This window comes from Pygocentrus nattereri, chromosome 8 (genome assembly GCF_015220715.1).
Source record: "Pygocentrus nattereri isolate fPygNat1 chromosome 8, fPygNat1.pri, whole genome shotgun sequence".
Classification (NCBI taxonomy): Eukaryota; Metazoa; Chordata; class Actinopteri; order Characiformes; family Serrasalmidae; genus Pygocentrus; species Pygocentrus nattereri.
The window spans coordinates 19,742,407-19,765,281 of NC_051218.1; the positions used below are offsets into that span (position 1 = coordinate 19,742,407).

At 38.3% G+C, this 22,875-nt stretch overlaps 2 protein-coding genes across 15 annotated transcripts in view; one reads left to right on the forward strand and one right to left on the reverse strand.

Annotated features, from left to right (window-relative positions):
* The first annotated feature begins 5 nt into the window (after positions 1–5).
* On the forward strand, positions 6–16,400 carry fhl1a (four and a half LIM domains 1a). 2 transcript variants are annotated; one of them, XM_017707096.2, is made up of 6 exons: positions 6–106; positions 11,818–11,999; positions 12,803–12,980; positions 14,101–14,270; positions 15,217–15,403; positions 15,514–16,400. In XM_017707096.2, exons 2-6 carry the CDS (start codon positions 11,844–11,846, stop codon positions 15,666–15,668), a joined length of 846 nt encoding a protein of 281 aa, XP_017562585.1. In that variant the 5' UTR covers positions 6–106; positions 11,818–11,843; the 3' UTR covers positions 15,669–16,400. The 2 variants fall into 2 exon arrangements, with proteins under 2 accessions (XP_017562585.1, XP_017562584.1); XM_017707095.2 differs by lacking the exon at positions 6–106 and adding an exon at positions 8,552–8,654.
* A 48-nt stretch (positions 16,401–16,448) lies between these two features.
* map7d3 (MAP7 domain containing 3) overlaps positions 16,449–22,875 on the reverse strand; it is a 39,645-nt gene continuing 33,218 nt past the window's right edge. For all 13 annotated transcript variants that reach the window (XM_017707092.1, XM_037540469.1, XM_037540468.1 and 10 more), the window contains 8 exons: positions 22,492–22,627; positions 22,042–22,222; positions 21,842–21,946; positions 21,187–21,240; positions 21,008–21,080; positions 20,705–20,894; positions 20,285–20,544; positions 16,449–19,502 (listed from right to left, as the gene is read on the reverse strand). In XM_017707092.1, the coding sequence (XP_017562581.1) occupies positions 19,495–19,502; positions 20,285–20,544; positions 20,705–20,894; positions 21,008–21,080; positions 21,187–21,240; positions 21,842–21,946; positions 22,042–22,222; positions 22,492–22,627 (1,007 nt within the window). In that variant the 3' untranslated portion in view covers positions 16,449–19,494. The remainder of the gene's footprint in view (positions 19,503–20,284; positions 20,545–20,704; positions 20,895–21,007; positions 21,081–21,186; positions 21,241–21,841; positions 21,947–22,041; positions 22,223–22,491; positions 22,628–22,875) is intronic.

Sequence of the window (22,875 nt, forward strand, 5' to 3'; positions counted from 1 at the left end):
TCTCAGGCTTTTTAAGCGCTGTGGCGACGCTCGAGACACAAACTCTCAGCGCGCGCTGGGTGGGACGTCAGCAACAGCAGCGACGTTTACACAGCATTACTTTTCGGTAAGTTTTATACCGCTGCTTTCCTCAGACTTAACGTTCTCGCTTTTTCCTTATTAAAAGCATTATTTTAAAAAATGTATTAGTTTCACAAGTTGCAAGTTTGGGGTTAGTGTTTGGGACAGACGCTGACAACAGAAAGTACCCTATAAATGATGATTTTGTATATAGTTATTTCACTCTCAATTAATGCCATATAGAGCATCAAATTATAACAGAATCCTTGTAAATAAATAAACAAATAAACAAATAATTTATGTATGTATGTGGGCCTGCAGTTTGTACTAGTTTAGTAGAATGGTCAATATATAACTAACTTAGGTGCAAGTACATATATTTCACATGGTTCCAATGTGATAAGACCAAGGCAAATTCATAAGATTTCAAATAAGTTGTCTAAAGATGTCAGATCATTTCGAACCTTTGGAAAAGGATTCTAAACTGACTGATGTGTAGAACATCAACAGATAAGTTGTGGTAATATTTTGCCTGAACTGTGCTACAGGAAGCCAACCGGACAATGCTGAGATAAGCATGTCAGAAACATGACACTGCAGATGTCATGTGCTGTCATGAGTTCTCATAATATAGCAGCAAAAGCCATTGCTGTTATTTGTAATGACAGATGTCATAATGTTTGATGTCATGATGGCTAACTGGACTAACTAGACACTTTACAAAAGTAACGTGCCACATAAGCAACAATTAATTATTAATTTAGTGATTCTGGGATCCTATAAGCAAAAGACAGGAATGAGGCCCCTGGATACACATGTAAACTAAAGGCTCTGGGCTCCTGAGTGAAGCAATTATCAATGTGTGAATAAAATAATTGAAATAGTCTTAAAATCTAGTCAATATCTAATATTGCAAACTGAGATTCTATACTTGTTTTTAGTCATTTTATTAAATTAAATTGTTCCATTATATTGGCAGATATAGTAATGAAGAAGTAAAGCAGAGAGTGCTAAGATGACTTTTTCCAGAAGTAATGAGTGATGTAATCCCATTAGTGTTTAAGGGAAGCCAATAGCAGCTTGTAATGGATTACTTTTCTAAATAATTACCCCAGCACTGGAGCTATTTATAACACAGTCTGCTGAGCCTGTGCAGCACTCTTCTGAGTGAAAATAAAATAGCTTGGTGAGTGCAGCGCAAAACCTTTTGTTTTCTCCTACTTTTTATGCTTCTACAAAGCCTCTAAAATGCCACTGTGAAAAAAAATGCAGCAACATTTGGTTCCCCTGAAATATTTTTGCACTACCTCGCAAACATTTTGTGTTCTCTTGCAAATTTTTTACATTTTTGCCAGGGAATGCAGATTCATTAAGAGGAAATACAAAATTATTGCGAGAGCCACATCATTAGCTTTTTAAAAGTTTAACCATGGCCTCTTTCTGCTGCTTTAACCATGGCTGTTTTACTGCTGCACCTGGATGATTTTATTTGATTTTCCCCTCTCAATACCCAGAAAATCCTCTCCATAATCTAGATTATCACTGAATAATATGTCTTCATACATATGTGTCATCACAACAGTCCATTACAACTGTGACTGGGGGACAGAGCTGTATTGAAGTGGCTGAAAATCATTACAATAGCAAATAACAGCTATTTTTAATATATGTATATATATATATATATATATATACACACACACACACACACATATATATATATACACACACACACACACACATATATATATATATATACACACACACACACACACACACACACATATATATATATATATATATACATATATATATATATTTTTTTTTAAGAAAAGAACATCAACATGTACAGTGTATGCAATTAATATTTTCATGGGGCCCTTGCCTGCCTACCTTTGCCTAGTGCAATATAGCCCCTAAACATCAAATTGTGGTAACATGACACTGTTATTTTACTGACCAAATCTGTCATGACAACTCATGCCAGATATGACATGGATATATCATTGTTATATAGGAGGGTTCGACTGTTATCAATCAAGTTTTAATATAACTAATGTCGACAATGCCTCACATAGGCAAAGCACTGATCAAATTTTACGGGGCGAATTTAGTGTGGAACTACGTGTGAGTTTACACTTCTAATACATAGTTATTAATGAATAACATAGCAAAGACTGTTAATATGAGTCCAGTGTTTTGAGGGGTGGTATACTTAATTGTTAATGCATTTTGGAACATCCAAAAGAGCCTTGTTTCAAATGTAAAGGGTTAAATTTAACTCCTTCCGACTTGAGACACCTAAGGGCCCTCAATATCTGCTTTATGTATATGGCCTAATACGTATTAAATTTATAACTGAAGACAGTGTGCACTGAATGTTCATACTGTAGTGCATTAGTAACTCAGGTGTGCAAGGCAACTGACCACATCATTCAGTGCTTAATAGATCCTACGCAATTGCTTTCCTTTAACTCAGGAAAGTCTGCCAAAATCATGAGCTTGTTTTTCCCTTCCCTATACTCCTGAATGTTGTGCTGATACAATGGCATCATGCCACTCGGCAGACCTACCAATGCTTTTCTCTTTTTGCTCCCTGTGGAGTGGGCTTGCCTCTGTTTTGCTTAGAACCTTGTCTCTCAGTTTTTGCTGACTCATTTCCTTGTTACCACTGCATTAACCTTTAGCTAATACATTAGTGGCCTTTGTGCTTGTGGAACAGATATCCGAACAAAATCACCCTTGCAGAAATATTTGTATCTGGTTAAGAGGTGCAGCCATATAAGGCTTGAACAAGAGGACTGTTTGTGCTCCTGGCTGAAGTGATAGAGAGTTTTTTGGATCACATTTTGTACAATTAGTCACTGAAAGGTCCTGAAGCAGCTGGATTTTCTCAGTCAACCATCGTGCTCCGCTGTGTCCCACTAGAGGGAGCATCTGAGACTGTAACACAAGCATCCACCCTCAGCATTGGAGGTCCTAATTAGGCAATGTGGTGTTGTAGAGACTCTGTTGTAACATTCTGTCCACTGGGGACAAAGTCCCTGCCTCCAGCCTTTCCTCCATTAGTACCATTTATCTCCAACTGTCTAGACAAGAGCCATGCAAGTGTCCATTTGTGATAACATTGAACAGCTCCTCTTATATTCTGTAACATGCAGATTAAGCTCAGCACAGTGGAATGAAGGATGAACCAAAAAGTAAACGTCTTTGACCCTGTCCATCATTTTACAGTCTGTGAGACCGCTTGCTGACACAACTTGTCAGAAATCATGCACTGTTCTGATCTTCAGCCAGCTTCATTCAATGGACACATTTTCCAGTGCGTGTGCCGGTGTGATTTGGTGAGGACTCAACTAAGTGGAAAAGCACACAGAGTTGCTGGTATGGCTGAATCTATAGGAGAGTCAGAGAAATTCAAAGTGAAATGCCTATAATTGTGGTTCTCATTCACAATGAAAAGAACATTAATTTAAAAATCATTAATGTGTGTAAAGCTTTTATCTTTAAAAGACAGGAGCAAATCAAGCCCCAATCTTGCTTCAGATCTGAAGAATCTATGGCTGTTTCTGTCCCTCAATGATAAGAGGAAACTGAGTCTATTTGCACTTCAAACAAAGGAGCTAAGACCAATGCACTGGCCACCCCAGAAACCAGACCTCAGCATCACTTGGTGTGTTTGGGAATACTTGGATCAAGATAGGCAGAAACTGCAACCAACTTCTAAGACTGAACTTGGGAGATGTGAAAAAATAAAGATTTTTTTTGAAAAACAGAAAGCATGTAATAGGAAGCTGTAATAAAGATAAAGGGTAGACACACTAAATACTGATGATGTAACATGAACAACATGCTTAATGGCTGTTTTGGCTGCCTTGTTTTTTTAATAACTTCATGTTACTGTAATTTTATTCCAAGTAATTTTAGAGTATTTCTATTGTTTTTTTCATCATGTAATACTCATGCCTTATAAAGTGCAGCTGACATTATAATAATGTAAAAGTAAAAAACAAAATGAAGGTCTTATGACAGTGATAATGTGCATTTGTATACTTCTGCTTATTTAGATTCTTTTATCAGATGACTATGTGGTCATAAAAGAAATTGCTAATCTAGGCTGACAATCTTTCAGCAAGAGCTACAGCTTTCATGGCGTGGCTAACCCAGCCTGCCCCAGGCTTTCTGTCAGTATGTGCTCCTTTTTACCTCACATTCTTCAGAGAGGAGATCACTACCAGCACAGGCCTTTGCAGATGGGCCCCGGTTTTGTATCAGCCCCATATGGCAGACCAAACTAAATCTCTGATTACTTTGATCAGGTTGTCAAAGCAGAGAGGAGCTCAAAGCCTGTCCAGTAGGCCTTCATCCAAGCTCTCCATCAATCAGCTATTTGAAGATTTTCTTTAAGCACCACACCAACTGAAGCTATCACAAACACTAAAACCACTGATCTTCAGACATTCAAAAAAGATGTATTCAGTGCTGAAGTCCACTTCATTTTCACCTCCTTTCCATCTGTCACTGCAAGTCATGGGCACAGAGATTTTGGACTATTGACAGGCTTTATAGTGTACGTGTGGCTAATACGTTGAGTTTTGGCACGGATTTCCTTACAATTTTTATAATCTATGAGTTCTGAGCTCTGAGTTTGGAGTGCTATGCTATGCATGTTAGACACTGGGAAACAACATCCTTATTTAGATTGACAGATTGAGAATAAATTAGGCTTCTCGCAGTTTGATTTCCGAGAGAAATATTTTTGAAATGTTGGAGGGAGGCTTGTTTCAAAAGTAGGCCTTTGTGGAGCTCCAGTTTGATTTAGAGTCTTGATATAGAGTCTGTTCTTGTGTAACACTATTCCTTGTACACTACATGCATCTTGGATTGACTTGTTCCTTAAGATCTTTCACAATTGGCTAAACTGGACCCTTCATGCTCCTACCTGTCACATATAGTACTATGCAAAATTTCTTAGCTCACCTACTTTATTTATAAAGCAATCCAGGCTTCCAGTCTTATAATTTAAGAATAACTTATACTAACTTAGTATAGTATATTTATTAATAGTATGGTTTAATAAACCTAGGATTTGTAAAAACAACCTATTGTGAATCTTTTGTGATGGCATGAAAAACCAAATTATTTACATATATCTGCCTATTCAGCCTGCATCTGTTTAGCCCCACCCTTTCACATTGAAGCTTTAGCCTGGATTGCTTTTCAAATGAAGCACGATACATGGCAGCCAATCCAAACAGGGGTTATTACATATATTAGTCTTAGAGGAACAGTAACAAAAAACAGCCAGTTTCATTCTAAATCAGAAGTTGGAAACTATTTGTGGAAAAATGGTCTAAGACAAAATTCATAAGTGGACCTCAGAGGAGGAATCAAACCTGTGGTATCTCAAAAGATATCTATAACCTTTGTTGAAAATATGAAAGTCTTGTCAATTTTTTATGTGCTAATAGTCACTTTTATTCTACTTTTGTATTTCATATATACAAGCAAAAACATGTATTTACTGCCCTTATGAATGACAAATCGTAGCTGACAAAGTACTGTATGCTGACCTTCAAGGTCAGTGGCTCTGGTGAACAGGCTGCAGATGGTTGTGGCAGTTCCTGAGCAGCAGCTCTCTCCGTGTAGAGGAGGGGTAGATAACACATGAGTGGGGTGATGTTTGTGGACGGTTCCAGCGGGAGTGATTAGGGCTATTTCAGGCTTTCAAAAGGCAGGGTCTCAGCAGAGGACAGGTGGGATGGCTGGAAAGCGCATTCCACTTCTATTGTCTACCACAGTCACAGATAGATAGGTTCAATATTAGACCACCAAATGCCTCACTCAAACCAATGTCAACATTCAGTGCACAAATGGACATGGATGTGGAAACTGTTTCCAAACATATACTTAGCCTGCAAATGTTACTGTCACTATTAATAGATAATTCCACAGATTTTTCAAAATGTCTGCATGATTCAATGTAGAAATGAAATGAATTCAGAGTGGTTTGATGTGAAAAGCGGCATTGTAGAGGTGTTTACAGGCTCAGATTTCTTTATAGTGGTAGTGACAGCAAACGGGTCACAATGTCCTCAATGCAAACATAAACATTTTAATTACTAGCCAAAATGGCTAGTTAACCTACACATGTCTTCTGAGTTTTTCTATGTAACACTGATTATGGTAATAAAGTATATAGTACATTTTTCATCTTTACCATCCAATTCCTGTTACAAAGTTTACACAATTCCCACCACCGCATCTCTTCCCTGTTCCTCAGTTCTATCTCTCAGTGCTACCTCCATCCAAAGGGGGGGTCTGGCCTTCTAGCTCCAAGCTTAAGCTGCCCAAAACTCCAGCATAAGCTTTGAGTTCTCTCCCCTCCCTCAATCACACAGTATCCCCTCATACAGCTACCATGTGTTAAAGGCATGGTTCCAACTGAGAAATGGACCATTAGAAATGGTCTAAAGTTGCCTGGAGTAAAATCTCTTTCCCTACACTTACTTTGAATGTTCTGGATGTTTTTTTCTTCCCCTGTAAATTGCCATTTTGGAGATAAGAGATTTTGTTCTGACAGCGATGATATATTTCAGGCCAAAAGCTTATCTCAAAACATCCCAGGCATCACTAAAGGCATTTGTAGCCATTTTTTGTAATAACCTTCTGTAAGGTAGCTTTTAGAGGCATTATATGCTTTGGTTAATATCTGGTTTCTGTAGAATGGCACATTTCACATCAAACCACTCTGAATGACTGTTTTCACCTTCATCAAAAATCTGTGCAAACTTCCACACAAAATCACAATATGATCGCAATCACAGAAGCAGGCTAATAATACACTGTCAGGCTATAATATCTGAAGGTTTACTATGGAGCTCATAACAGTGGACAAGATTTGATCTCAGATAGTGAGAATAAATGTAAATCCACTATTGTGGTGCTCAATAGTTAATAACTCACCATAGATGAATCCAGTGATAGACTCGAACATAAACAGCCCTGTATGAGGATTATAATGTACTTAAAGTCTTTTGTTATCCATGTCTGATCTTGAGTGCAACAGAATTAATGGAGCACACGGAAAACTCATTAGTGTAGGAAAAAATGCAACACAGATTATGCCTATTTGCATCAATTAGTGGTTTTGTAGTGTGGTTTAGAGCTTGAGTAGTTTTCCCACCCTAGTCACGCTCCCAATTGTAATGTAGTTTCTGGAGAATTCATTTCATGATTTGTTTAAATGCATCCAGTTGGACATAACCAATGTATGGATGCCTGTGTTCTTTTTTCATAAGTGTTCACAGTAAGTAAATAATAAATGTTCAGTTGAGTTGCAGTCCATTGAGCTGTGTATACTGTTGATGCAGCCTGTCTCTGGCTTTACTCCTTTCAAGGTAATCATTCCCACAAAGAACCAACAAAGCCTGCGAGGAGTGTTTGACATGGAAAAATGAGGTGTCTTCATTTTTGTTCTGTTAATCACAAGCTTATTCTTGAGCAAGAATGTTGGCTGAGGCATTTTTGGCAACCCACATTTGCAGATTTAAAATGTGGCCACACAAACTACATGTCTTTGTGCTTGTACAGCTCTGAGCTGCATTAAAGCTCTTAAGATTCTGATCACTGAAACAAGGGCTACCAAAAAAGGCTACCAAAATGTACAATATGTTCTTCTGTCATGTTCCCTGTTAGTAACTTCAGAACTGCTCTGTAGCTATGGATCCTGTTTCAGCAACTTCTGGTTGGGCTTTAAAACAATGCGAGATGGAGGCGATTCAAAGTTGTAAATCAGTTCACTTAAACAGATGGCACAAGCTAAAGGTGAGTGCAGCTCTATTCAAGAAAGGATGAAACATGGACTGGCAATGCTTTGATTCTGCAGCCAACACAAAAAAGCATAAATAGCCAAATTATACCTCATTCATGTGAGCATCACAAACATTAGAAGAGAAGTTTTGATAAATTATAAACACCAATGCATTAAGTTTATTCATGCTATTAACTGTAGAGCCTAAGATTTTTTAAACAGCCCAGCAGCAATAGTAGTAGTGTTTGCACAAGTTAAGTAGTTTTGACAATGGCCTCTGACTCATCCTCAATAATTACCGCATCACTCATCCCTCTCATCCATTTCAGCCTGGCCCACAAATGTCAAACCTGCAAATGTCAAGAAGATGCTTTCCTGTATCTGGATCCCAATTCAGACCTGCTGGAATTCCTCTATTCTTTACTCTGATGTCACAACCAAGGAATTCAGTCTCTAACCCTCTATACCCCTCCACTCCCCTCTCTTTCAGAGCATACCCTAACATGGTTTGAGCAGTTGGTGGTTTGGCTATGGAAAAGGCTAGTGCAGGCTAGGCCGTTTGGAGTGTGGGTGGTATTGGGGGTTACAGGGGCAGGGAGTGGGATATCGGGGCTAATTAGGGGAGGGTGTGGTTTTGAATGTGTATATATAATGTATTTTCAGAAGGGTAAAGTACCCTCTGTGTAACTCTGTGGATACTTTCTTTTGCTCCCTGCATCCTTCTTCCTGATTCAGGATCGTCTCTCCTAGAAACCAAACATGACTTTCTACAGGCACTCAGGTAAAGACAGTAGAGATGGTTTATTTTTTTGGAAAACCAAGGATTTTTCTTATGTTTTGCTCTTTTTGGCCCACTCTGCGGTTCATACTGAACAGCACAAAACTGTGGAATTGGTTACCATGTTGGGCACAGTCCATTTAATGGTGAGCTTTCATGTTATGGTCGTGCTGTAGGGGCATATTTGGGAAAAAGGCTGCCCTGCTTTGTCTGGTGTTTTTTTATGTAGCTGATGAAGAGCTATACTCTTAAAAATAAAGGTGCCAAATAGAATCAAAATGCTCTTTGGAACAATACGTTTCCTAAAGAATCTGTAAATGGGTGGTTCTTTAAAGAAACTCCACAAGCTTCTGTACTAAGTAAAGTTTCCCTAGAACCATCCAAATCTAAGAACCTTTTAAGAACCTAATAATAATGTAAACAAAGTTTTGAGATGTAAACAAATGTTGAACAAGCTTTACTGCATTTATGTAGTGTTAACATTCTTGTTAAGGAAAAAAATGTGTCCAAGGAATTTTGAACTGATATTAGGGGTTAAGTACAAGATGCACACCAAATTAAAAGCAATGAGCCACTTGACCACAAAAATTGTACCATATGCCTTCCATAGCTCACTGCTTTAAAAAGCCATAAAAATAGATTTTATGGTTAATAATGTTTGCAATAAATAGTTCCTCATCAAACAATGTAGTTCATTAGTGGTAGGCCAAGAAAAATGTCTAAAATTTAGTCCGCATATACTTGCCACATTTAAACAGAATTTAATTGATGCACAGGCTCATATCTATGTGCATACTGAGTATTTTACAATCAGACTTTAGACCAGATCTGTCTGTTTTATAATAAATCACTGATTAATGTTTTGTGGTGACTCACCTGACTCCTATGTTGACCCCACTGGGACAAAAACGAGTCTGGCAGAGCACACCAAAGGATTATACAGTGGGCAGCTCTACTATAGACAGCTTAGTGTCCTCATACTAACCAGGTCACAGAGATGGTCAAATTCAGATTCCTCAATGCAAATGCTGCCTTCTGTTAGGTGAAAGGAAACCAGTCTACTTCAGATATGGGATATAAACTAGGGGATGACATTTATAGTTGGCATGCCTGACACTCTCAATAACAGCCTTAGGAACATTATGGTGAAATTACAAAACCATAAGTCTTCTTTTTTTCTATATGTGAAGCTCAGTCAGTGCAGGTATCTCACTTAGACATCACTATTGGGAGTGAAATACAGGCATTAATATACCTCAGATACATAATAGAGATCATGTAAAATGATATCAAGTATTTCTCAAGAGGTAGAAATGACTGAATGACTGCTGGAGCTTACACCATTCTTCTTGGTTACTTTGGATATTTTTGCAAAACAGTAGAAACTGGGTCAGTATCTGAGATTCTAATGAAAAGGTTGAACAGCTTCAACACTTTGGCAAGAATCAGCTTTCCATTCACCCCTGTGACCAGTAAATGAGCTTCATGGGTGCGGAAGCTGGCCTTATTTGCTCTACTTTCAAGGCTCTGGAGGAACCATCCAAGACATTAAGATGATAATTGAAAAGACTGAAATTAAGATGTCATAAAAGCACAAGTCTGTTTCAATATCATCAACGGAATGTTAATGAGTGGAATTATGGGGGAAGACTCTGTTTACAAAGCAGCCGATGGTGAGCTGTCGACAGAGCAAGAAGTCAACTGGGCAGAATGAATCTGTCCTTCTAAAAATACAAAAGTCTGCTGTCAATGGCCAGAGAATGCAGCACTGGGCTCTGGCACTAACAGGTGTGGGTGTGAATGTTGGGTTGGAGGCTGTGATTCTGGGAGATTGGGTGCTAGGCCCCTCACACACTTTCCTTAGTTGTTTGGCATGCGGTTGCTAGGTTGTGTGTGATTACATCTGCCACGGAGGGACTGTGACTGGGCAAAAGCATCCATCATCCCAGTTTTGTCTTTCAGCCTCAAGGGCATGGCATTAAGTTAACCTCTGAGTCACCATCACAGATATACAGCAGCACAGCCATTGTATTTTCTTACATGGGATAAATGCAGCTGCATAACGGGCCCACATTGGGAAACATTTAGTGCTGTACTGTTAAGCTGTTAAGAATATAATGAGAGCAACAGGATGTTTCCACAGCGTGATTCATTAAATATTATGATGTGAGAGATTTTCCCTCAAGATGCAATTCGTTTAATGCGCTCTTGTCCCAAAACCAGACATAATTCAGAATATCTTTTATCTGGAAACTAGATTGCCCTCTTGTGGTGAGTCTTATGCTGGCAACATAGCAAATGGTTAAGATATATATACAGAGGTGGCTAAAATCATCATAAAGATCAAGCAATACATTTCTTATTCAAATAAAAAATCAAGTAGAAAGAAAGTATCTACAAAACAAAGAAAATATTGCAGATTAAAAAAATCTGCATAATTAAAGTTGAGTGGTTTGATGCAAAATAATCAGAATTATTCAGAGATGTTGATAAGAACCACATGTCTGAAGCGCTTAACGCCTCTAAAAGCTCCCTCAAGTTTTGAATATTTTGTTTCGTGTTAGTTTTGAGAAGGTTTTTGCCTAAAACATATTTTTTAGAAATACAATCAAGATAGAAAGGTACATTCAGGGTGTCGTGAGGCAAATTTGTCCACAAAGAAAACTCTCAAAAGTCTCAAATACTGATTTCTCTATTAAGCGTGTGTACTTCATAGCACATTTGGCATCTCTCAGATTATTAGGCACTATTTTTCTCTCTTTGGACTAAAATAAAATGCTGAGGCTTGTGAGAAGTGCACAGCTGTACAGATGCTGATACCACTGCTGTTAATTAAATTAACTGAAAAAACATTTGGCGATAACTGTAAAGAACTGAACTGGAACTGGGGAAAAGTAGAGTCATCTTCACACAATATACTACATTAACAACGTTATTTAAAGGCAAAGTGCTTAAGAGAGAAAAGCAATAGAAGCTAAAAATCTTAAAAGCACAATTAAAAGAACAAAGTACATTAAGCAGAATTAAAACATAAAAAGACAAGTTAAAACAAAGGACGCAGTAAGAATGGAGTGAGAGATTGAGTGCATTGCAGAATTTAATGCAGAATGACACAGTTAAGCATTTAACTTTCTAAAACATGTTGATGTGTTTGGTTCTGCTCCAGGTCCACGTAGCTACCTCAGCTCCACCATGTCAGACCGCACTGACTGCTTCTACTGCAGAGACAACCTGCAGGGCAAGAAGTACGTCAAGAAGGATGATAAGCCTGTGTGTGTGCGCTGCTTCGAAAAGCTGTGTGCCAACACCTGCGCGGAATGCCGTAAACCAATCGGTGCTGATGCCAAGGTGGACATTATTCCCCTTCCTACCTTGCACTAACTTCAGTTCTTTTACATTTCATTATGATTTTCTTTCGTGCTTTACACACACACACAAACACCCACACACCCAATGATTAGAATGGTATTTTGTAGTCATCATTTGTTCTATTTTTATTGGGGGATCATGATTAAAGGTTCTAAGTCCTTAATAGGTTCAATTACACTGAAGGAAAAACACTCTTAAAAAAGATGGTTCTTCAAGGGTTCTTTAGTAAACGGAACAGATCTTTATGGCTTTATGGAATGGTACTTTGAACCATGAGTTTTAAATAATTGATTGAGTCATTTCATGCTTAGTTTTCTGCATGGTGAAATTGTTCTTTGTGCATTAGTCTAATGTGTTGTATATGGTTCTAAATTGCACCAAAAAGCCTCTATTGTTGTAAGCTTGCCATCGGAGCATTAGCAGAACCCTTTTTGGTGCTATATAGAACCACACACACACAACACATTCTCCATCAATGTGAAAAACCATTTCACCATGCAAAGAACCATTTAAGCATGAAATGCTTCTATTTAGAACTATTCCCTTTATTAAAGACCCCTTTAAAAACTTTACCTTTGAGCCAAAATTGAATTACTGTTTTAATATTTCAGGGTGCATTCAAACATCACAGTATAAAGTTGTGTGATTCAATTTCTAATATTCATTAGACAGATTTTTGCCATACCTTTCCTTTGAGCCAAAGTTTAATGTAATAGCTAAAGCTGCATGATACGGTAAATTCAGCCAATACTATTGGAATAAGCTGTCCTCTCTCTTTTCAGGAGCTGAACCATAAGAACCGCCACTGGCATGAGGACTGCTTTCGCTGTGCTAAGTGCTACAAACCACTGGCCAATGAACCCTTTGCGGCTAGAGATGATGGCAAGATCATGTGTGGGAAGTGCGGTGCCCGTGAGGACTCTCACCGTTGCCAGGGCTGCTACAAAGTCATTGTTCCAGGTGTGGGATCCCAATCAGGGTCTAAATAACACTGTGTAGTGTACCAAGTACAACACACTCCTCAGTAGGGATGCACAGATGGAATTGTGGGCTGAAGCAGATATCTGACATTTTCCAGGTAGATCCTGATAACGCAGATACATTTACAGAACGTAGAAATTGGGACTTGATCCACCTGGATTCGCATTAAATATGAATATAAAAATACCTCTAAGGGGTGTGAAATAAATGAAATGGAGACATTTAGCACAGTAGCCCAGTATAGCAGACCAGTCACCTAAACATCTGGACAACTTTAAATACATCATCAAACCAGTTAAAAATATCAGTCAAATCTAAACATCTGTCCATTTTTAAGCAAATATCTGCCCAATATGATTCATAATGCATCACTAATTCTACACAAAATTTGAAACTGGTATTCAAGTGAATGTATAAAGTTTTCTGAAAGACACAACAGTTAAGTTGCCCCTACTGTGAACACTTGGGTACATTGAGAATGTATACATTGTGATAAGTTTATGATACAAATGAAGTAGAACAATTATGGAATTGTACATTTCTGACAACTATCAAATCTTTCTAACCATGATTGTTTCATTATATTATTTTGGTAACTATATATTTGGTTTTTTTATATTTGAAAGAAGGTAGCTAGAGCTATTTTGATCTAAAATTAGTGCATACTCTACTGAATATTATTGTACTCAATTATAACATTCTAAACTGAAGAATTCTCCACAATCTTTACAAATTTACTACCTCAGAGGTCACAGCCCTCCATACTCCCGGAGAAGTGAATGGTGTTCAGTGTTCACACACTTCCCCTTTTGACCTCATCCAAGCGTTTCTACTTTACCATTGCATGGATCCCGTGATTTGAGACTGGAGTACTGTTTTGCCGTTCTACTTAAAATAAGGTGCATGCAGTTTCAGATGCAGCTTATTAGCCCTTAACAACATAGTAAACACAAATATGTTGCTTGAATAACTGAAAGCGGGTGGGGAGCAGTTTGCTTATTAATAAAAATGAGTGCCTGCTTGATTTGTTTAGCAACACTAGACATTTTGGAGGAATCGTTATTTTAATGACAGCTCCTGGATTCTCTTCTTTCTTCAGGGGAAAAAAGTGTGGAGTATAAGCATAAGTCTTGGCATGAGCAGTGCTTCACCTGCTTTGAATGCAAACAGCCAATCAGCTCTCAGAGCTTCCTGACCAAGGGTGATGATTTCTACTGCTCCTCATGCCATGAGAAGAAGTTTGCCAAGAACTGTGCCCGCTGCAAGGAGGTGACTGCTGTGGCAAACACACACACACACACACACACACACACACACACATAGGACAGAAATCGAAACCTGAATGTTATAATGGATATTCCACACTGACAGATTTTTCTGACTGTCATAAATCAAAAACGACCATATAGATATATACCACAGTAATGTGCAAAGTCTGAACCCTTCATTTATTTAATTTCTAGTCAAAATGACAAAAGCAGAAAACATTTAACAAAAATTACACAGAAGCCTCAACAACTAAATATGATCCATTTTACGGTTTACCCCTTGCCTTTGACAACTATATATTTGGCTTATGCTTGAAAGTAGGCAGATACAGCTATTTTGATCTAAAATGAGTACATACTTTACTGAATTCTTCCTTCTTTTTTCATCTCTTTCCTCTTCTTGAAAGCTACTCATCCTTTTAGACTTTTTAGCAGAGTTGTCTTCTCACAGCAGAAGGACAAAAACACTGTAGGAATTTTTGCAGACCTGAAGGAAATGTGGGGTTAATTTTCTCTAGAAGACGAAAGCTTTAAGTACTGTTTATATGACGATGACAGTTTTAATGTTCTGCCAGGACTTGCATGGCTGTTATGACTTACATTTTCTCTATAACTTTTTATAACTGTTTGAACTCAACGTTTTGCAAATCCTCTCTCATTTAAATCTTATTTTCCATTGACTTTCTCTTTCCTTCTGCAAGTGGATTATCTAATATTTAACCTGTTTAGAAATACCTCCTGAGAAATGAATTACACATGATAGCTGTTCTGACCCGGAAATTAAATAAATGGTCTCTAACTTTTGCCTAGTAATCTAGAGCAGTTTTCCCAGTTCATAAACTAGGATATATATTGAAGGTCAGCTGAAGTTCTGCCCTTTTCTCCAAATAACAATGAGTTAATTTCATTTTCTCTTCCAATGTTTGTATTATCGGAATCCTTTCTAGCCCATCACCTCTGGTGGGATCAACTATCAGGACAAGCCTTGGCACTCTGAATGCTTTGTGTGCCACACCTGCAAGAAGCCCTTGGCTGGTGCTCGCTTCACTGCTCATGAGGATGAGTTCTACTGCGTGGACTGCTACAAGACATCTGTGGCCAAGAAATGCTCCGGCTGTCAAAATCCCATCACAGGTCAATATGTGAATTTCGGCATGTTACCTGTATTTTACATTAGCTGTTTAAGATAATTCATACTAATGCTTCACTTTACTGAGGAGCTCATTGTTCTTCTGATCTTCCAGGGTTTGGCAGAGGGACCAATGTGGTGAACTATGAGGACAAAACCTGGCATGAATACTGCTTTAACTGCAAGAAGTGCTCTCTGTCCCTGGCCCACAAGCGCTTCGTCATTAATGGAGAGCACATCTACTGCACTGACTGTGCCAAAAAGTTGTGAGGGCTAGAAAAATGGGGTCCCCCATTGATTTCACTTTAGAATGTTTTCAACCCAAGTTCTAACTGTGCTTATAATGAATTGAGCAAATAGCCACAGCATTAACACAATGCAAATTAGATCATGGTGACTACTAGCTTTGTACCATTGTTAGCTGTTTATCAGTATTTCTGATTCATTGATTTACAGAATGGTTAAGTAGACATGCCAAATACACAAATTCATCAGTGAGCTAAAAAAGGAAGTGTTAAGAAAGGGTTAATTTCTTTGCTTTTAGTTATGAGCTCAAATCACAGGCTGAAATTGTATTTTTGTAAGCAGAAAAATAGTGAGTGGTGTGGAATGAATAACAACTACACTTTTATAGTCAGTTATCAGCAACTTAACAGCAGCAGATGGGTGCTTTGTTGGCCAGCAATAATAATAATAATAATAATAATAATAATAATAATAATATCATCATTTTTTTGATTTAGGACAAGCTCAAGTTTGAACTGTGTGAAATCATACCAAGACAGGCCTTACTGGAAAATTTCTTGTCCTGATTTTTTTTTTTAACCATTTCATGTTGCTTTGTGAAAATGTACTTTGCTTGTTTCACATCATTAACACACCTGAACATTATCTTTGACATTATGGCATTGTGTGGCCTACATTTAACATGGGAGCCTTGGCATGTCAATATATACTTTGTCTATGGAGTTCTGAGTGAAGTAAAAACTTATAAGTTTCAAACCTTTGACTACATGTTTTACGTGAATCACACAACTGCATTACACTAGGTTATCACGACTGCGCCAAACGGCATTTATTTCTTTTCTCTTGCAAAAAAAAAAAACAACCTTTATTTTAACAGTACGTATCTTTTTTCCAGTACACTTTGGATGCATGTACAAATATAATTTGTAGTCAGGGCTAATTCAAGATGTCAAAAAAAAAAAAAAGAGAAAGAAAACAAAAACAAACAAAAAAAACAACAACCCAGAAATAAAAATAAAAACCAACAAACAAAAAAAAAAAACAACAAAAAAAACATCATCATTAGATCCTGTTCAGGGCCTTGGTCAAGTAAAATGATTGTCATGGCCAAAGTAAGCATGTGTAAAATGTTTAGTTATTAATATATGAAAATAAATATATAGCCTACTCTGAATCTAAGGCACCGTTCTATTCTACCAGCACTGTGAGTACTACAAGCTAGAGAACAGTTCTGAAGCCCAAAACGCAAAGGGTGTAAAGGGAAGCAGCAACAGCACGTGACCCTGTCTGTGCACACAACCAACCACTCTGACAAACAGCTGATTGAGCGGGTCTGTAGCAGCCACAGTGTGACTCAAAGCACTTTGGGGAGTCTACATTTTTTTATTTATTTTTTTAAAGCAAGCAATGAGCTGTTAAGAACGGTTTGCTGAAAAGCCCAAAAAAAAGAGAATGAAGGATTTACAACCTCTTTTACACACTAAGTGCAAGCACTCCTCTCATAGTATAGGTTAGTCTTTTTCTAGCCTGCGTGTCAGCTGTACCGCTAAACTTCTCGGTCACAACCTGAAGCTTTACAGTGCTAGTGTCTCCTGTCCTTAACAAACAACAATTTGAAACAAATAGGATGGATTTTCATGCTTTAAGCTTTGGAGTATGTGGTCCCTTACTAATGGAGATGTTATCTAAGAAAAGATACTAATTGGCCTGTGCTTAGTGGCCTTCTTTCTGAACGGTCTATTATAAGATTAAAAACTCAATACATACACAACCAAGAACTTGATGTTTAACCATCTGTACTGGATAGACGAGGGTTTTGCTTGAAATGTCTAGATTACAGCCAATGGTGCTATAAAACAGACAGAACTGTTCAAAACTGCAAATTTCCTATCTACAAAGCTAGCCCTGAGCAAACTCTCCATGCACATCCCAATTAAAGTCACCACCAGTATCTGCAAACAAGGCCTATATGCTTCATTTTATCTAATTACAAGAGGCCTATCCTGTTCATATCAACCTTACAGCAGCAACAAAGCATCTTTAACCAAACACAACTTGCATATGCCCTCTAGCAACATACGTTTTGTATTCATTCCGTTAAAAAAATTCCGTTAAAGTGTCGCTCAAAGGGAAGGATCAGAGGCTGCTGTGTCAAGTAGAGTGTGTTGTCTTGTGGGGAAACTTCTGAGTGTTCTGAGGCGAATCCATATAGCAGATGAAGACAATCCAAACACTTCCTTTTCCCTCTATTCCCCAACCCAACATAGCATAACAGCCTAATACTGATTATGTACATAATACTTACATATGTAGAATTGTTTTTAAATATATAAATCTAGTAGCACAGTTGCAGAGTAATTCAAAACAATTTTGCAAGAAGACTTAAGTAGCTGGTGAGCTCTGGACCAACGTATGGATGGATAGAGGAGAAGAACAGCAAAGACCAAAATTAAACAGTACTCTTCCAAACACATTAGGACCTAATGAAACTGACCTTGTGGGAACTTGGGGCCTTCAAGAACGCTTCCATTATTTCAAGCTTGGATAATGGAATCTCCTTTGCCTAAAACTTTTAGTGGAAAAAAAACTCAACTGAATGTACAATTGTTAAAACGATGTTACAGTAATTCTTTCATGTAATTATTTGCTGTAGTATAGATTCATGCTGACATCCAAAGTTGTACTGTAGTTTCAGGATGCACTTAAATTAGGTTTTATATGAGTAACTAACCATGTTTTACGCTTATGTACATGTAAAAGAAAATGTCAACAACATAGGGCAACGATTATAAACCTGAAACTCACAACACTGAAACTTCAACTAGTCACAAGTGCTCACAAGATTATTTGCCTTGAGCTCCTTCATCCTTTAAAGCCCAAAGGAATTGGCAAATCTTTCAGCTGAGTTTGAAATTCAGCTGTGGCTTTAAGAAGCCCCTCACCTGTCATACAAGAATTCTTTCTGAAATATCTTGACCAAGATTTGCTATCTACAAACTTTATACAAGGAATGCTTCACAGCAAGAGAAAGGACAATTAGAAACAGCCAGTTGGCCTGGTCATCACATTAGATTTCACAGAAGCTGGAAACACAGGCAGGGTTCTATGTGCAGAGGCTGGATACATTTCTGTATTGTAAGCTGTAAAAAGGTAGAGCCTTTTGCTATCAGCTAAAGCATTAATTCCAATTCCGGTAACATTCTTGAGCACAACTCACAATTCACGTGTAGATTTTAAATCTATCCCTTTTACTTACTTTACTTCACATTAATTATTCATTACTGCATGATATCAACTGACCTTATTCACAATTTTGCTATATTTTAAAGCAAACTTGTTCATATCCATAAATTCACTGACCTTTTTTTCAGTGAATTCATTAATGGCAAATCTGTGAATTTAACAAAATCAAACAGAAAATAACCCAAGTTATTGGTGAAAGAGGTGAAAAGTAATAAAATGAATGAAGAATAAATTACAATAGAATCGCCCTACATTAAAAAATAACATTAATGACAAAGAGCCAAACAAAACATTGTAAAAAAAACCAAAAAAACAAAACAAAACAAAAAAAAAAAACTGACAAGACAGAAACAACACGAAGGGAGGCAGAAAATATGAGTAATAAGCACAATGACAGAACACACTTTCCCTGAAGCGTTCCATATTTTCTGTTTTCTTTCTTTCTTTGTTCCACCTTTTTCTTGGATGTGCGGAGGCTGAGGCCTTTTTCTGCAACTCTGAGCTTCTCTTGCTGCTGAGATGAGGCTGAGTACAAGAGACTTCGGAGCTCAACTGGACATGCATCATGGAATGCAATTAACAACTGGCCCTGGGCAAAGATGTCAACTCACATCTCTGCAGGGAAAGAGCAAAACAGAAAGGAGAGAGAGTTTGAAAGAGCAGGGTAACAAGATCAGCAGAACAGAGTCAATTCTAAACCAGTACACAGTAAACATTATCCTTTCCGTTACACAACATAATTGGTAGCTAAAAGTAAACATAAAGGCATATCTGTGTCTAAAGCTTGCTTCTACAGTTTTGTGTTGATGCTACCCAAATGGAAGCTAATACATGACCAATTAGCATAAGAAAAGCTGCACACCTAAATCATTTGCCTCAAAACACATCAAGCTGTTAAGTAATCTGCAAGAGACTTGTTCATGCTTATGTAATTTCTGACAGTATTATACTTTTACCTATTAAAAACAGACAATAGTACATACTAGTCTTCAAGAGGCCAGCTACTTAATAGTTTTAGCTATGTGCCATGCTTTCATCCATCTGTCCATTCCAGAGTATGTGAGTGGTACAGAGTAGGAGTAGAATGATCGTGAGCGGAGCGCAGAGCGAACGCTCTCCATTACTTTGAAATCACTCCAATACTGAAGTGGAGTTCGAGCAGTGTGATTACAAAACCTGAAGCATTGAACAAGGAACAGAAATGTTTACTGCTCCACTCCACTCACATACTCTGGACCAAACCAGTTTACTTCTTAGGTTCATTAGCTCTGGAACTCCAGCACAAAACTAAAAAGCAAACTTGTTTTGGCTGACTGACTGCCTTTAGGCTAAGAGGAAAAACTGTATAAATAAGACTGTTGTCAGACTACTGCTTTAAGGTACTCCTAACTCCTCACCAGACAGGGCTTCAACGGGCTGAGGTGGATGGAGGGACTTGTCTTCAAAGGCCACTCTGGGACCCTCAGGTCCCCCATCACAGTCTATTAGGCCCTGGTTACAGCCCTCAGGTACCTTGAGCGGTCTGCCTTTAGGATGAACCCCCAGATCTATAAACTCCTCAAAGCTCCATGGCCCAGCTTTCCCATTCAGTCCCAACTTAGAGTCCTCATTCACAAACTCTGAGCCCTCCACTAGTCGTGTCTTTGGACAGGAATTACTAAAGGAGACAATCAAATCACCAAGTCTTATTAATGATAAGTGGTAAATGTGTGCTAGCTAGAACAATTTTAAATTCAAGAATATCATAAGCTATGCAGGAGAAAGGTGTTAAAGAAAAATGGGTAGTGTAGAAGAAATGGGACAAGTCTGTTTTGTACCTAATAGCAGGGGGCTCGGCTGCACTTGGGCCATTATTATTCTCCTTGTTGTCTGCTTCATTCTGTCCATTCACACTGTCAAGCGGGTCTTCCTGCTCCACAGGGCTTTCCTGTGAGGACAAACCTTGCTCCTGGATATCTATTTGGTCTTCTACCTCAAAACTTTGCTCCAACTGGACAAACTGTTCCCCTGAAATTTGACAAGTGAGGTCCAGTCAGATGCATGACAAGTTCAGTGAATTAGATTAATACACAAAATGCATTAAATGTATCCTAAGGTTCAGATAAACCATCAAGACTGACCCTTATTTTCACAGTCTATCTGGTCAGGAACCTCTTCATCATTCTCATCAGGCATGCTTTTCTCATCATGGTTCTAGAGGAAAGAGGAGGAGAGAAAATGAATGTCAACTCATTGCAAAGTCCATGATAGCTACAACCCTTGGATACTGTACAAACCAAACCACTCTTGGCAGCCTTGCCTTGAAATTTATTTGGTCAGTTTTTCTGGTTCTCTTCATAATTTCTTCAATTCTCTGAAATCAAAAAGGTATGGATAAAGAGAGAGAGAGAGAGAGAGAGAGAGAGAGAGAGAGAGAGAGAGAAAGAGAGAGAGATAGATATTACAGTTTGACTTATTTTAAATGCTCAGTTATCATTAAAAAAACTGCTATTAAAAATACAGAAACAGGAAACTATCAATATTAAAGAAATATCAATTTAAAGTTGGTCATGATCAAAATTTTTGAGCCTACTGCTGCATTCAGATTAGCATATAAGAATGAAATGAATTGATGTATTTCCCCCTGAGATCAATAAAGGAATCTGAATCTGAGTTTCCCCATCGATATTTAGATTAATCAAGGTATTCCTGCAATCCTGTAAAAAAACTGACACAATAATTCAGGGCAATCTTTAATAATGCTCCTTCACTGATTTACTACTGCATTTTCTTATAAATACAACAAGTAGTAAAATAATTGCAATACTTTTATTTCATTCATATTGAACAGCCTACAGAGTCTACAACTTGGTCAACAACTGTTTATCTATGTGCTTTGCATGCTGACTGATGGTATTTGTGCACTTGTGTGATGGTACGTCAGTTGGGAACAGAGACTGCTTTCCCAAATGTACCTTCTTCCTCTCCATGCGCTCCTGCTGGTTCTGTTGCATGATGCGCTCTCTCTCTTGACGCTGTTTCTCAGCCTCCTCTTGCGCCTTTGCTTCTGCCTTCTCACGCTGTAATTGGGCAGGCAATCAGTCACTTAATCAACCAATCATTAGGTCCATCAAAGTTTCCAATCTCAGTGCCACATGTATGCATTCTGACTCACCTCTTTCTGTAGCTCAGCTTGTTTCTGCTGCTCCTCCAGCTCCAGTCTCTGCCTTTCCTCCTCTGCTTTAAGAGCCTGCTCCTCCTCTTCCCTCTTTTTCTCCTCTGCCAGAAGCTTCTCTTCCTCCAAACGCCTCACTCTCTCCTCCTCAGCTAGACGCTCCTGCTCCTCCTTTTTCAGCCTGTAAGACAAGTGTCTTCAAAACTGCAGCTCACACTGTAAAAATCCTGAACTAAAAGACATGTTTACACATTTCCTAATAAATAACTAAAGAAGGGGCAGTCCATTAAATTTCTCCCCCCTTTTGCATTTATAAAGTTTAAGGAGGTCAGTCGATCTCACCTTATATTAATGAAGATTACTGTTGGACATTAAGGGGGGAGCTTTTATTGAGGAGAAACTAACTAAGAACTAGCCTAAAAGAATGTTTATGTGGCTCTTCATGCTCACCTCTCCTCTTCCTCTCGCTGTACCCGGAGCTGTTCCTCTCTCTCTTTCTGTTCGCGGGCCAGACGCCGGTTCTCTGCCAAGATTTTAGCAGCCTCAGCAGCTGAGTTTTGGCCTGCCACAGCTTTCAAACTGGGATCTAAAAAAGCACCAATACACTGAGTAAGTTATTTAAGAAGCAAACAGAGAATGCAATGTGTAGACCTCCATTCCATCATCTCGAAAACATGGGGCCTTAACTTGGGGGACATTAGATAAGTTTTATGAGCAACTGTCCACAATTTCACAACAAGTCACAGCCTGAGCTGAAGCTGATTCTAAGTAGGCAGCACAAAAGCTCCAGCAGAGGGCGTAGGATGTCCAATGTCTGCTCTGACTATACAGGAA